The sequence below is a fragment of the Zootoca vivipara genome, chromosome 5, assembly GCF_965207765.1.
Source record: "Zootoca vivipara chromosome 5, rZooViv2.hap1.1, whole genome shotgun sequence".
Classification (NCBI taxonomy): Eukaryota; Metazoa; Chordata; class Lepidosauria; order Squamata; family Lacertidae; genus Zootoca; species Zootoca vivipara.
The window spans coordinates 5,727,540-5,743,127 of NC_142588.1; the positions used below are offsets into that span (position 1 = coordinate 5,727,540).

General features: G+C 43.7%; 1 protein-coding gene across 1 annotated transcript in view; it reads right to left on the minus strand.

The window, feature by feature from the left end:
* The window catches only part of SEMA3A (semaphorin 3A), a 196,935-nt gene that overhangs the window by 23,416 nt on the left and 157,931 nt on the right, over positions 1–15,588 (minus strand). The window contains exons 7-12 of the mRNA XM_035137741.3: positions 13,123–13,265; positions 11,659–11,773; positions 11,467–11,536; positions 10,511–10,655; positions 6,424–6,643; positions 348–439 (exon numbers count right to left, since the gene is read on the minus strand). Of these exons, the coding sequence (XP_034993632.1) occupies positions 348–439; positions 6,424–6,643; positions 10,511–10,655; positions 11,467–11,536; positions 11,659–11,773; positions 13,123–13,265 (785 nt within the window). The remainder of the gene's footprint in view (positions 1–347; positions 440–6,423; positions 6,644–10,510; positions 10,656–11,466; positions 11,537–11,658; positions 11,774–13,122; positions 13,266–15,588) is intronic.

The window sequence follows — 15,588 nt, forward strand, 5'->3', positions numbered from 1 at the left end:
ATTTTTCTGGGGAGAAGACAGGCAGCAAGACCTTCAAATGTTACAGATGGTTTTCACTGTAAATTGCAAACAGTCAGATCTATTGGTTTTAGCGGCCCAGTGAACAAGGGAAGAAAAAAAAGGAGGGGAGGAGAGTCAGCAATATAATTTTTGCTATTAGCTCACAACTGGCACTGAAAGCTTAGAGGTTTATTTTGACTAGTGACTGAATCTCTAATTGAGAAGCTAATTAGAAAGGTTTGCCGGACTCTTCCACAATAAACGCCGTCTCTGCAGCTGCCTGCAGAGGCTGGCAGCGCAGCAGCAGGGGAGCGAAAACAGATAACAAATTTTTCAATTACACTCACCCGAAAGACTGTCATTTCTTCCAGCAAAACTTCCTCCAAATCATGCCAGGTCTCTTTAGGGATAGAAACTACTTTCAGAACTGTCCCAATATCTGAAATAAAGACAGATACCATTTTCCCCCTTGAGTCCAAAGGCAGTCCAATCTCAGATCTACAGAAGTTTTATGTTTCCCACATTACAAATTATCGTATTTCAAAAAGGGGATTATACAGCAATGTGTTCTTTGGAGTCGGCTCCATAGAATACCCACTTACTTTCAAAATGATCTCAAAAGTTCTTAAAAGTTTCCAAAGGAGGATTATACTGAAATATTTTAATTGCAAAAAAAAAAAACCCAACCCAAAATCTGAACCCTGAACCCATTTTAGCTGACAGCAAATGAACAGGGCAGTGTAATGTTACCAGTGAAATGTCAGCTGCCACAAATGTGTATTTAAAGCCAGGAATACACTGGATCAGCCAGGGCTACATTTTATGATTTATTCTCAAGTCCAAAGTATTTCATGTTTCTTTTTCCTTTTTTAAAATAATAATAATAATAATAATAATAATAATAATAATAATAATACAAGGGCAGATGTGAAAGTGAGACTTCATGGGGACACACAGACAGCTGGAGAGATACTGACAAATTAACTAAGTTGTCGGATCTTTTAGGAATCAGCTGGTGATTCCGAACAGTACAGAGTTTGAGTTGAGAGTCCTGCATTGCAGGGGGCTGGACTATATGACCCCTGGGGGTCCCTTCCAACTCTACAGTTCTATGATTCTTTGAGATACAGCAACCAATATTGATGCTGCATTTTCTCAGAACCTTATCAGGCATAGTGGACATCATCCCTGGAAGATAGTTGTTTGTATGTTTGTTTGTTTGTTTTCTATACCACCCTATACCCGAAGGTCTCAGGGCGGTTCACATAAAATATAAAATACATAAAATCAAAACAAAACCAGCAACCCAATAAAAAAACAACCCAAAAGAGCCAGCATTTTAAAACAGGGTATAGGACGTAGATCAAGTCAGGCAAAGGCCTGGTTGAAAAGGAACGTTTTTGCGTGTTCAGACCCAGAGACCTCCCCCCATTTGACTCAAATTTTAGTTTTGTTTTTTGGCAGAATTTAGGCCACAACTGTATTTATTACAGAAAAGTGAGTGGTTGCATAGGCTCTGGTTCGACTAGCTCCCTACACCCTTGCAGGTAGCACTGACTCAGAGCTCTATCATAGGTCAGCCAAGGGTGAACACCTGATGAAGGTGATAAGCCTGGGAGCAGACTCTGTTCACTCCCCAGATGCTCCCCTGGACTCAGGCATGGGCACAACCCCTTTTCAGGGGTTGACCAAACCAAGTTGAGTCCCTGGATTCCTTTAACAGAATACCCTTCCCATAGGGATGGCGAGACCGTTCTCCCATCCCTATCACATGAACCAGTGCCTATCCGCAACCTTACAAGTTGTGACGAATTGCTACGCGACAGGCGAAATCCAAATGGCAACAGCCAATCAGCCAAGTGGGGGAAATTCCTGCTGTGCCCCTGTCCCAATGGCAGACGACACATGACGGCATAGCAAGGTTAAGCGCAAAAAGCCCTAAAATTAGGGAGAGGTGGGCGGGTGTTCCGATGCACGAACCGAAAGTGGAAGCTCTGGGACACGTGCATGAGTTTATATAGGTCCCTCGATCCATTTAGACTGCGCCCCATTGGCCAGATTACACCCAGCAACAAGGGACCTACCAATCAGGTGTTGTGGCTATCCAATAGACCCACCCACAACCAGGAGGTCAGTCTCCAGGTCTCACCGCAACACGTGCCCTCTTTTAGGGAGGACACGATTTGCCTGGTGCCTAAAGGTGTATGGTAAAGGTGCCAGGTGATAGCTAGTCTGTTGCAGGGTTGCTGAGAACTGTTTGCAAAGGGCAAACGAAAGAGCCCAGAATTATAAGGGAAATCATTTCCTTTGGGTGTGCTTTAAATGTATCCTGTGTGTGCACAAATACCGACTTTTGGCCTTGCCACTGATCATCTGTCTCCAACAGCAGCTTTTCTTTTTTCTTTTCTTTTTTGGCAGCCAGTGATAACATTTCTCCCTTTACTATGAAAAGCTTCCCTTGCTGTATTCAGACAAATCACTTCACCCAACACTGCAGAATAACTGACCTGCAAATTGTCAGTTTTTCTTAACGGAGTATTCCAGGTAGAAGAGGGGAAGGGGATAAAAAACACTTTACTAAGCTTAGAAGTTGCGCGGGGATGCGGGGGGCAAAGGATGTCATTTGGAAACTACCATTTTAAACAAAGTCTATATCAATTTTGTCAGCATCAAAGACTGGAAGATTTAAGTTTTTTGCAGCAGGAGGAGAGAACACCACAAAGAACTGGATTATTGCCACATTTAAAACATTTTGAATTCTACATTTCAGGACAACAAAGGTTTGACAAAGCCAAAGAAGTCAGCCTAGCAGATAGCCACAATCATTGCATTAAATCTTTAAGATAAATAGTTCTATTTTAAGAGGAACCTGCCCCCCCTCATTAGTGGTTTGCTGCTCTCTATAGCCTCTGAGGTCAAATGCACAATGTGTTAAGCCCTACAGTGTCTCAGGCATCCAAAGCGAAGCTTTATCTGTACTCAAGATCAGCCTTACTTGGAATAATATTTCAAACAATTTTACACAAAGTGAATCAGGCCCTCATTTCAGATCAGCAAGCTTTGCTTACAAGATAAAATTACTGTTATTAATTCACGTTTACTGAAAGATGGACTCGAGACTGTGTTAAACGATCCGCTCCTGCCCTCAAGTCAAATTACGAGGGCAAAAATAGGCATTTTGGTCTGCTGGAGAGGGACTGAAGTGAACCATTATTGAGGTGAGAGAGCAAAGTATCCAGATGTTTACTTAAAACAGCAACAATGCTGAATTAATCACATTTCCTTCCCACTAGGACCCAGGGAAACAACACAACTTACTTCCTCCTTAACGTGCACTAGACCTTGGGAAAACATGGTGACATTTTCATTTAGCATTTGTTTTCATTTAAGTGATGCTGCTGTGGCCAAAGCAACCCGATAATCCCTTGCTATAGTGGGAATTATACTCTCACTCTCTGAGATTATTCAACCAGACCACATTGCCACATTGTCAGACTCTGATGAGATTTAAGGTAGAAGCCTGTTGGCGCTCCTTGTGAGCATGGGCGTAGGCAGGGGGGGCAGGAGGGGGCAGCTGCCCCCCCTAGAAGCAAAAAAATTAATGTATTTTACAGACCATAACCAGCACTTTTCCCCTCCAAAAACTGAAGTGGAAAAGGCTTTGCTTTAGCAAGAGCAGCTAAGTCTCCGCTTGCTGGGGGGGGGGGGGACACAGCAGTAACAAAAACACATCAAATAAATAAAGCAAAGTGGCTATCAGTAGTTAAGCAGTTAAGACAATGGAGCATATATCCCCAGGCAAGATTTGATAGCTGACCATTTCACCCTATTGTTCTTAAGTGGGACTTGTTAATGAGCATTCAGGAGCATTAAGAGTTCTATTGGCGATTTAATGAGGGTGCAGACTCAGAGGATTCAATTTGACTAAGGTGGCTCTGCAAGGCTAAAAGGAAGTGAATAAGAAAGGGGGGGGCTGTAGCTTTGACAGACACAGTGATGTTTATAAAAAGCATTGGTGTTCCAGTCTGCCCCTCCCATAGCTGCCAAGTTTTCACTTTTCTCGCGAGGAAGCCTATTCAGCATAAGGGGAAATCCCTGTAAAAAAGGGATAACTTGGCAGCTATGGCCCCTCCTCCTGCATCTGTATACGTAAATCAGGGGTGGCCACCTCCCAAGAGACTCTGATCTACTCAGAGTTTAAAACTGGGGGTGATCTACCCCCTTTTGGGGGGTTCGGGTCAAAGCTGTTGAGTTTTTTTTAAAGGAAGGGAAGCCCTGTTTTTTGGGGTTTAGGTCAAACTTGTTGAGCTTCTTTTAGGAGGGAGGGAGGCCCATTTTTGTTTAGGGCTTCAGGTCATAGTTCAATTTTTTTGAGGGAGGAGGAAAATTTTGGGTGAGCTTTTTTTAGGGGTGCCAGTGACCTACCAGTGATCTACCACAGACATCCAGTGATCTACTGGTAGATCACAATCTACCTGTTGGACGTGCCTGCTGTAAATCAAGCAGAGAGAAAGCTGCTTACAAGGCTCCTGTACATGCAGAGTTACAGCGTCACCCAGAGAGGGGGGGCAGATAAGTCCCACATAGAAAGCCCATCAACATGGGGGGATGACTCTTTCAAATACGGTATTTACCAGTAATTGGGGGGGGGGGAGAGGCACCTAGGCCTCTAGGAGTTGGCTGCTATGCCTAGGAGTAGGACAATTCAAGAAAGCAGAATGATGCATATGGTATGGTAATATATCAATAGAATCGTAGAATTGTAGTCGGAAGGGACCACAAGGGTCATCTAGTCCAACCCGCTGCAATGCAGGATTTTTTTCCTAAGGTGGGGCTTGAACCATGGTTGAAATATTATGCTGATATGCAGCAACGCCTCGTAGCTGTCGTAGCTGTGGTCATGCCTTGCCCCGCCCTCGCCCGCCCTTCCACCCCCTCTCGCCTGCCCGACCCTCCTGTCCTCTTGCTGCAGAGTTCCAGCATCACAGCGTCATCCAGAGACACCCACAAATATGAGTTATCTCTCTATTTCTTCCTTCCTTCCCTCCCTCTTCCATCCTTAATAAAATACGGGGGGGGCAGATAAGCCCCACATAGAAAGCCCATCAACATGGGGGGATGACTCTTTCAAATACGGTATTTACCAGTAATTGGGGGGGGGCACCTAGGCCTCTAGGAGTTGGATGCTATGCCTAGGAGTAGGACAATTCAAGAAAGCAGAATGATGCATATGCTATGGTAATATATCAATAGAATCATAGAATTGTAGTCGGAAGGGACCACAAGGGTCATCTAGTCCAACCCCCTGCAATGCAGGATTTTTTTCCTAAGGTGGGGCTTGAACCATGGTTGAAATATTATGCTGATATGCAGCAACGCCTCGGAGCCGTCGTGGCTGCGGCCGTGTCTTGCCTCTCCCTCGCCCGCCCTGCCACCCCCTCTCGCCTGCCCGACCCTCCCGTCCTCTCCAGCCAAGCAGGGTAGCCGCCAACGCTACCAGCCCCAGAAGCACAAGGTGGCCGCTGCTGCCACCGCCACGATGTCATCAGGCCCGTTGGCCCTTTAGCCCCGCCCACTTTGTGGCCCCTCCCCTTCTGTGCCTTGGCCCCGCCCCTGAACGACCATGGCTTGCCCCCCCCCTAGTTTTGATCCTGGCTACGCCCCTGCTTGTGAGCTGCGTAGGACTGCAGAGAGGAAGACAAGGAGACAGTCTTGGTTTTCCAGAGATCAGAATAAAAAAAGACTGAAGTCACACACAGCTTGAACTTAATTCAAGCTTTAATTAGTACTAAATTGGGAGTCCCCAGGGGTTGGCAGCTCCTGGACCAGGAGGGAGAATGCGGAACTAAAGGCTGCTGTATACAAGATAAAACAAAGCGTTTTGGACTAGTGTGCTCTCCAACGTGCTATATTCAGGACATTTATTTCGGGAAAGTATTTTAGGTATGGGAAATTATTCAAATGTGCAAGCCCCAAGCTACAATCTGAAATGGCACAGTCCAGACACAAGTTTATCATCCAGTGAGAATTTTGGGTCTAGAGTTATTTAAATGGATTTGGTCATTACATTCATCAAGTAAATTGCAGTCCACCCAAAATAGTGTCGAGACTTGCTTGTAAGCCGTTCAGTGAGCCACACTAGAAGACACAAACAGGACTTTTTTGCAGCAAGAACCCACCGGAACTCAGTTCAGGCACCTCTCGGACAGGCGCCATTGCCATTCTAAGAGAACAAGGGAGGTGTTCATGGTGAGTTTTGCCACCTCTTGTTCTAGAAATATAGCACTGGCTACTTTCCATCCAAAACTGCTTTGGTGCAAGTCCATTCATGTTGACGGTACTTGCACAGAAGGAATGCTAAACATCTTGGGCTCTTCTGCTCTGCTTCCCATTCACTATCTAAAGAGGTTGGCGGAGCCTTACCTGTCCCAATGAACATGACGTCATACTGGCCATCCTCCGCATCTACCCGATCGACCACGATTTGTGTGAACTGGTAATCCAAATCTGTTTTGATCATTATGGGGCGGTTATTGATGGGAAATACAGGGTTGTACATCGCTGGGTGGCTTCTTGCGAATGTGATGACTTCATCAGGAAGATCCTTGGTTGAGTCAAAGCCACCAAACGTTTTGCTTGGACACTGGGGAGGGGGATAGCAAAAGAGAATCTTGTCAAAAGATTACAACGGTGAAATTCCCATTTCCCTCTGTGTATACACTGAGGTCTTCACAACAATCTTAGGTCTTCACATGGTGCTACTGCATCATCATCATATTGGGTCCAATGCTAGTCCTACTCAGAGGTTTTATTAGTAGTGTCCATTATTTTAATAGGTCTACTCTGAGTAGGACTAAAGGTGGTTACAGCCTAGCACAGGCATCCCCAAACTTCGGCCCACCAGATGTTTTGGACTACAATTCCCATCTTCCCCGACCACCGGTCCTGTTGGCTAGGGATCATGGGAGTTGTAGGCCAAAACATCTGGAGGGCCACAGTTTGGGGATGCCTGGCCTAGCATCTCCAGTATAGAGATAGATGAGTCGATCTGTGTCAGAATATGCACTCCCTCCAGTATATGCAAGCCAGTGACTTGCTGAATTCAAATCTCAGCATAAGCAAAAGACTGCAAAGTGTCTGTAGGTAAATTGCATTTTATGGGGATAATAATAATACTGGCCTGAGCATTCAGATAAATTGTGCTGTTAAGAAGAGTTCCAATCAAACATCTGATTTGGCTTCACCTCTTTCTCCAACTCCAAACAATTCTTAGCTTGGGGAAGAGGGAGCTGGTACCAGGTGAATTTGAACCAAGCTCAAAGGGGGCTCTACTCAACCTGGACTGGGGCAGCCCTGTTCAAGTTCACATTTCAAGCTTCCCTCTTGCCTCATTCCTAAAGGCGTGCAAAGTGCTTTGAACCCTTGAACTGTAAAATATTGATAGCATTATTATACTTTATGTTCGTTTCCTTTGATTTAAGAACACCAATGCCCCAGTGTTGCAATAACCTGCATCGCCTATGTAGTCCTAAAACATGCAGCCCTTGAAAGCCAAAATGTAATTAAACTACAATCCCTGATCTCGCAACACACTCTGTAGGGAGAAAAATCAATTATCATGGCTATCACTTTATTAACAATTCATCAGGGAGGAAATTAAAAACAACAACGTGTGTGTGTGTGTGTCTTTTAAAAGAATGGGAAGGTCTCCTCCATCGCAGCACCAGTTCTATGTAGCCTGGGTTTTTTATATCATATATTAGGTATCATTTTATTGTGTGCTTTTTCCTAGCAGCAACAAATCTCAGGTATCCACTTTTATTAGTGAATATTAGAGCCTGAGATAATTGTATATCAAACACAATTAAAAACCAGAAAAACTGCAGGAGGTTCCCTTCTTCTGTTTTTTTTTTTTGTTATCAATGCCACATTCTAGCAGTTAAATAATACCAACAATTGACAACAGCTTTTTCATAGCTTATAGCAATTTTGCATTTTTTTTAAAAAAATCCATATTTCACATCCCAAAGGCAATCTTGATTTTCCAGATGGAGTGCAATACTGATTACTTGCATTAATTAGATAATGATTAATCGGATAATGTATGAGAAGTGCTTTGAACAAGAAAAGTAATTTAGAAGTGCTAAGTATTGTTAATGCAGCTGGGAATTCATATACAAGAACATGTGTGAATAATCTTTTTTGATTTTCTAAATGGACTGTCTCGATCATTTTCAAGCAGCCATCTATAAACTTTGAATTTACAAGGAACGAACATACTACGAGACGTCCAAGGGCGTTGTGGCCACTTTCCCCTCTCAAATTCCCCCGTTCAACGGTGCATTGGGATCCCTTAGGAAACCTAAGTGCTAAATCATTTCAAGGAATTCATCCTTCATATACTGTATTGATTTCTTGTTTGCATCCCTAGTGCTTTCACTGGAAGCTGTGAAGATAAAAACCCAGTGTCTCCATGTTGCCTCTGCATAATCCAGGGCCTACCAAAAGCTGCCCTTAGAGCAGGTTAACATGGCCTGTTCCTCTGCACAACATATATTTGAAGAGGCACCAGCCATGTCTTTCCTAGCACTGCACTGCCCTTCCCCCCCCCCCCAGTGGTTGTGTGCAATTGTAACGATCATTTCAACGATTGCTTCATACCACTTTTAAATATTTTTCTCTTGCTGTACACCAGCCTGATGTTTTGCGAAAGGGCGGTAGATAAATACTTTAATACTTCTGTGAACCACCCTGAGACCTCTGGGTATAGAGTGGTATATAAATTCTAATTCTAATAATAATAATAATAATAATAAATATAAATTATTTGTCTGTGCAGACAAGCCTGTGAATCTCAATGGAGTGCAGGTTTAAAGTGCTTAAGGGGGCTGGCAAATAAAAGATTACTAGAGGTGTGCAGTACAATTTCATGCATGTTCACTCTGAAGTCATCGACAGTACATTTAATAGGTCCAGTGGCCAAATTACGTTTGGCTTTTGCTACATAGTTCTGTCCTTGGGTGCTGGGTTGTTGTTGTTTTTAATCAGTACAGTATACTAGGGTTGGGACACACATTAGGAGCCAGTGTGGTGTAGTGGTTAAGAGCGGTAGACTCGTAATCTGGTGAACCAGGTTCGTGTCTCCGCTCCTCCACATGCAGCTGCCTGGTGACCTCGGGCTAGTCACACTTCTCTGAAGTCTCTCAGCCCCACTCACCTCACAGAGTGTTTGTTGTGGGGGAGGAAGGGAAAGGAGATTGTTAGCCGTTTTGAGACTCCTTCGGGTAGTGATAAAGCGGGATATCAAATCCAAACTCTTCTTCTTCTATTAAAAAAAACCCACATGTGTGGACCTCTCAGAAAGATGCCACTTTGTAGTATATGGAAAAACACACTGTGTTATGGTCCTCAACACCAAAAATTCCCTGCCCTTTTCTCTGAATGTATTGATTAACTCAGATTATTACTATTATTATTTTTAGACTTGCGTACTGCCTTTCTCATCATAATATCTCAGGGCGGTTCACAGGATCAAGGCATTTAAATGTGATGTCTTTCACAGTTAGAAGGCATGCAATACTATTTCAATAGGCAATTGAAATTCATGCACTGCTTTGGGTGGATGAAATCAATGTGCATGTGTCAGGGAGCCACCAGGGGTCAGCGGAGAGTCCAGTGAAGCGCAGCGAGTTCTCTCGGACGCTGTCCGAGCCCCAGCACCCAGCACCTGTCAGCTTCCTCCGGAAGGCGGGACCGAGGCTCAGGAGGAGGTGCTGACCCTTAGGGATGTTGGGGAGGTGAGGTTGCCAGAGAGAGGGCTGCAGGGGGCAGACCAAAGCACTCAAGAGGTGGAGGCTCCACAAGGGGCAGAGCGGGTCCCTCAGCTAAGCAGCTCTAGCGGAGAGAGTGCTCCTCCAGCACCCTCACCCCAGCAGATGAGGGGCGACAAGAGTAGGGACCAAAGGAGGAGGTTCAAGGTGCCTAGGGGGTTATGCTGGAGGCGTTCACAAAGGGAGGTGCTTCCAGATTCTGGATCAGATTGGATCAGACATGCTTTTCGATGCTCTGTCTTGTACATGTGTATACAGCGGTAGCACTGCGTACAAGTAACTCTACTTACGAATGTTTCTACTTACGAACGGAGCTCCGCCCGCCATCTTGGATGCAGTTTATTACGAATTTTTAGATAGGGTTGCTTCGACTTACGATTTTTTTCTCCCAATGCATTCCTATGGGATTCGACTTTTTTGACTTACGAATGTGCGTTCGGGACGCATTAAATTCGTAAGTAGAGGTACCACTGTATACCGTAATAAAACCCTGTAAAAACCAAGCACCCGGTTTGGAGCCGCTTACTCGTGAGGAAGCTACACTCACTCGTTACAGCATGTTTCTAGAGCGATTCCTCGACGATTATTCCTACAGAGAGAACAGCGGTATTTCCCCCCAGATAAACGCCTGCCGATACTGCTTGGGCACCACCTGACTGCCCAGTGAGTAGGGCACTTACAGTTCCTGGCCGTGGGTATGGGACTCTTCCTTGGTAGGGAACCCATTGATAGTTGGGACCATCTCTGTGAGCATATGGACCCAGAAACACCCTCCTCACGTCCGTCATGCTGTACATGCACACAGCCGATCCTTTAAAGATGTTGCTAATAATAGACAGGGGTGGAAAAACAGATAGGTGGAGAGAAAAAAAGAAGCAATTGTTTCTAAATTAGAGAGGTTCTAGAAATACCAGCTTTCCATTTATTTATTTTCTGTCGCAAAAAAAAAGCCGACAGCAACCTTGTGCAATTGTTTAACCAAATCGAAATGAAATGCTTTGAAAATGGGATTCGGTCAAAACAATTTACTTGGATAGAGAATTATATCCACATTTTAATTCCCCCTTCCCTCCATGATCTTTAGGCATTTGCTGTCCTTTAAGTCCCCTTCTTCTCCCTAGCTGGCTGTGTTTGCTCCAGCACCAGACCAGCAGCCATGGGGCTCAGCTTCCTTGAGCTTACAAACCAGGCAAGTGACAACCCTCTGAAAGGGTCTGGAGTTGTCGCTTGTATGGTGTGTAAATTCTCTCTGAAGAGCCAAAGCAAAAACATAGGGACAGGATTTGGCTTCCAGCACAAACCTGTCAATGCAAACAAAAAGTTTGCATTCAAGATGCACGAGATGGAAATAGGACTCCTGTACAATACATGCTAAGAAAAGGGTTAATGTAGAGAAACACACACACACACACATTCTTTCAAACTGTGTGGTTGCAGACTTCTGAGCGATTATATATATTGCTCACAGGAAAACTCCAGTTCATTAACCTCTTACATCTACTACTTTTCTAGCGGTTCAAAGGTTGAGAAAATGCCTTCTCTTTTAAAGGGCCATGTTAACAAAGAAAGCTTTTAAAAACGGGCAGCCTCCATGCACTCCCTCCCCCCAAAATAAGTAAAATGATATGTCCACTACCTGGAAGTTGTAAACACTCCATAGATGATTGGGGTTTTAGGGTCCTTTGAGTTCATTAGAAACACATCCTCTGTGAAAATAAATAAAATAAAATAAGGGGCAAGAAGCAAAAACAGCTGCCAATTTAGTAATGTGCATGCAGCTGGCCAGAGAAAGAATGGTTCTGTCTTCAGAAACACTTTGACCACTTACGGAGCTCATCAAAATGAGTGTCAATGCCGTTGGGACCTGGCACCGAACAAATCAGGCGTGCTTTGAGGAAAGTGGTCCACTTGTTGACGAGACTTCTGTGGCCACCAAAGTCATTCTACAAAAGAAATAGATCATGCCAGGACATTAAAACAGAGTCTGCTTATTGTGTAGGAAAGCATGGAGGAAACGTCAGTGTTGAGAAGCCCTCAGTGAAGCTCTAGTGACACATGGGAGTTCCCACTTCAGTGCAGCCATGTGTACAGCCCCACCTCCTCCAAAATAAGCCTGATCCACACATGGCCATGTCCAGTTAGGAACTGGAAGCGGCAATATAGCACCAGAGGTTTGTGACTCTCTGTGCAGAATCGCCATGAGGTTCAGAGGTTCAGAGGGGAGGAAGAAGTCCATTGGCCCCGTTTACAGGTAGCCAAGCTTTACCCCAAAGAGGGAAGGTATATCTCACTTAAAGACAATGAGAGCATTTCCAAACTGTTGCTGCTGTTCCATAAACCGGGCCCCCCCAAACTCGGCCCTCCAGATGTTTTGGGACTACAACTCCCATCATCCCTAGCTAACAGGACCAGTGGTCAGGGATGATGGGAACTGTAGTCCCAAAACATCTGTAGGGCCGAATTTGGGGGGGTGCCTGCTATAAGCATTACACCTGCTTTCACCACAAGTTTCCCAAAAGAAAGACTGGAATATGAGCCTAAAAAGAGAAATAGCTGATCTTTCATGGAGTCACAGGCCCAGTTCAGGTGAACAGAATGCCTCAGTCTTGTGAATTACCCATTGCTTCTCTGCTTCTTTTGCTGTGAGAGCAGGAGAGCAAAAGCTGCTGTTATTTCAGCACAAACTGCAGTTCCATGTTTTGTTTGAACTTGGGAACCGTGGCTTCTTCGAACTAAAGTTAGTCTAAGCCAGGGATGTCCAACTCCCAATAGACCGCGATCTACTCACAGTATTAAAAAACTGGCAGCGATCTACCCATTGTCGTAAAAAAAAACTAGCAGTGATCTACCCAAAGTTTTTCAGCTTTTTTGGGGAAGCAAAAGTTGTGGAGCTTTTTGGAGAAAGGCAAAGTTGTGGAGCTTTCTTAGAAAGCCAAAGTGGTTTTTGGGGTGGGTTTTTTGTTTGTTTTGGTTTTTTGCTTTTTTCTAAGGAGATCACTGGGGGGCCAGAGATAACCAGGATCTACCAGGAACACCCTGTGATCTACCAGTAGATCACGATCTATCTGTTGGACATGCCTGGTCTAAGCAAACCAGACACAAACTGAGCCCAAAGCTTTCCGTTGTTAATTCCTCATCACATAAAACATGGATATGGCCATTGTTAAACACCTTATTATAACTATTCTTTGACCCAGACAATACTAAATATACGGGTATTAGTGAAGTGATCTTTCTTTACAACTGAAAGAATATGATTGTGAGTGTATTCATCAGCCAGTCACAGTTTTACCTTACAGATCTGTCCTATCCTGGCATGTGTAGCCTTTCCAGAATGCTCCCCATCAATTGCATTTTCACGAAAGAAAAAATAGATCTTGTCATCCTCTGGGTTGTCACTTTCTGGAATCAGGTGAACGCTAATAAACCGAGGATCTGGAAAGAAAATGGAAGTGTGCACTATAGTAATGATGGGTGGATTACAGCAAAGGAACAGGGGGAGTGGGGGAATGGAGCTTATAAAGATCATTTGCATAAGCTTCAGGTCATTCAGATTGTAAATATTCCCAAGACTTGGTGAGGGATTTCACAGTTTCTTCTTCCACAAAAACTCTAGCACTTACTAGGATTTGCCCACAGGTCCCTGAAGACTTAGCTACTACACTTTGAGGGTGATATAACTGAGCTATGATTAATGTTCATAATATGGACAAAAACAAATGGATGAAATTTTGAGCAGCAGAAGAAGACAGGGCAACGTAAGGACCAGCCAAAATTGCAAGGTTGATTTAAGATCCTTGGCATGAGTTGGAGTGAGCAATCTTATTCTTCAGTTTCTAGCCATCACCCATTGCTGAGGAGAGTTTGCCCATCACTTTAGCGGGAAAATAAATAGGGAGGCACCAATCACAGGGTAATGAAAGGAGGGAACCTCCAGCAACATAAAGGGAAAAAGCTTCTATTAAGTCCAACTTCTTTCAAACCAAATTCTTTCTCAGGATCAGTGCTTTTTTTTCTGGGGGGATGCATACCTCTAAACATTTTGTGAATCTAAGTTGGGCCTCATTGAAGGGCGGTATTTCAATATGAGTGGGAAAATGAGAGTACGCCTAAACATTTTTAAAGAAAAAACGCACTACTCAGGATCATTATGAATATAAACAGTATAAAACTATTAAACACACAAACATAATCTTTGGGGCAGTTGTAATTTTATCAGCAAAGGAAAGAAAAGGGATTCCTGTTTTTTTATCTTTTAGAATGTTCTAATTTCATACTAAAACACAATATTTCTTTAGTTATGCCTAACCAATGTAAAAAACAACAACATAAAGAAAATGGTGCGAATTAACTTCAGCAGCATGTGCTTCCTGGCCCTGATCCAGCTTTACTTAAACACAAAAAGTGACACAGAAAAGAAACCTCCAAATTTGCTTTGAATTTTGCTACTAGTGGCATCAGCTGGGAGGGCAATATGTCTCTACATCATATCATCAAAGGGCTCAGCCTGCAAGTTGACTGGTGGCAGCTGAGCACTTCAGTCCAGATCTCTTCTTTTCATCAAAATATGTTTGATTTTGAGTTGCTTAATATTGAAACTGCACCCCAGGCTGAAACGGAAAACGAGTATTACAAGTTAGGGGAGTTCTCTTGCACAGCACCGGAATAATTTTAAGGGAATTCACTCTTAAAGCAAAATGTAGAGCAAATTTGGAGGTTCTCTTTCTGCTTTCATGGAATCAGAGGGATTCCACGAGAAACCAAGAGACTCACTACATTACGTAAAGAGGAAGGCACCTCAGCTGGACCAGAGTAACTATGCATGTCATTGCATGAATAAATGGCTTTGGAAAGCACTTTCACTGTTTCTGACGGATCAAACTTTCAGGCTGTTCAGCCACCTGGACAAATCAATATATTTCAAATCAATGAAAGAATGTTTTCATGTCAGGCTGAGCAGCCATCTGTGCTTTTGATCATTTTGTTTCTGTTCTCTGTAGTGCTGCAATTCCTACATAGAGTATAAGAAATAAATAAACAAAAGCCAATAGGATAGGTCTAGAGACATGCATTTATAAGCATGCATGTGCTGCATACGAAGCAACTTAACAGCACAACAGAAGCTTTTCATGTTTGTGATGACCTACAAGAATGAAGAGAGCAGGAAAAAATATTTCAATGTGCGCGTGCGTGCGTGCGTGCGCACACAGAGTCTGCTCTGTCGGTTGGTTTCCATCATGTTGCATTCAAGCAATAGCAAAGCTCCAAATAGCCACACCGAAAACAAAAACAAAACCATCTGCTCATAACTCTGCTTTTGATAAGCAACAGGAAGTGACCCCCAAGTTTAAAAGTCAGAATGTAAGGCATTTGGGGATGTATGAATATAATATTTTTAAAGAGATTTGAAAGGAGAAGAGTTTACTAATGTAAACATATGCAGCTGCCTTATATTGAGGCAGATCATTGCCCAGCAGAATCTCTTCTTACTGGCTGTGTCTCTCCAAGAACACATCAGATTCTGATGAATCCTAAATTCTAAGCTTAGGTCTCATGCCCAGAAAACAGGGAGCCAAGTGGTTGTCCGCTTGTCTCATGCTTTCTAGGTCCTCATCTGAGTAGTTTTTCTTGCCACTTTCCTTTGGAAAACCCACTCTTTAGCACTAAATCAGAACAAACAGCAATCCACACAACACTCAATTCTGGGAGAAATACAGAAGGATGGAAGAAAAAACAACAACAAGCAAGCAACCACTGA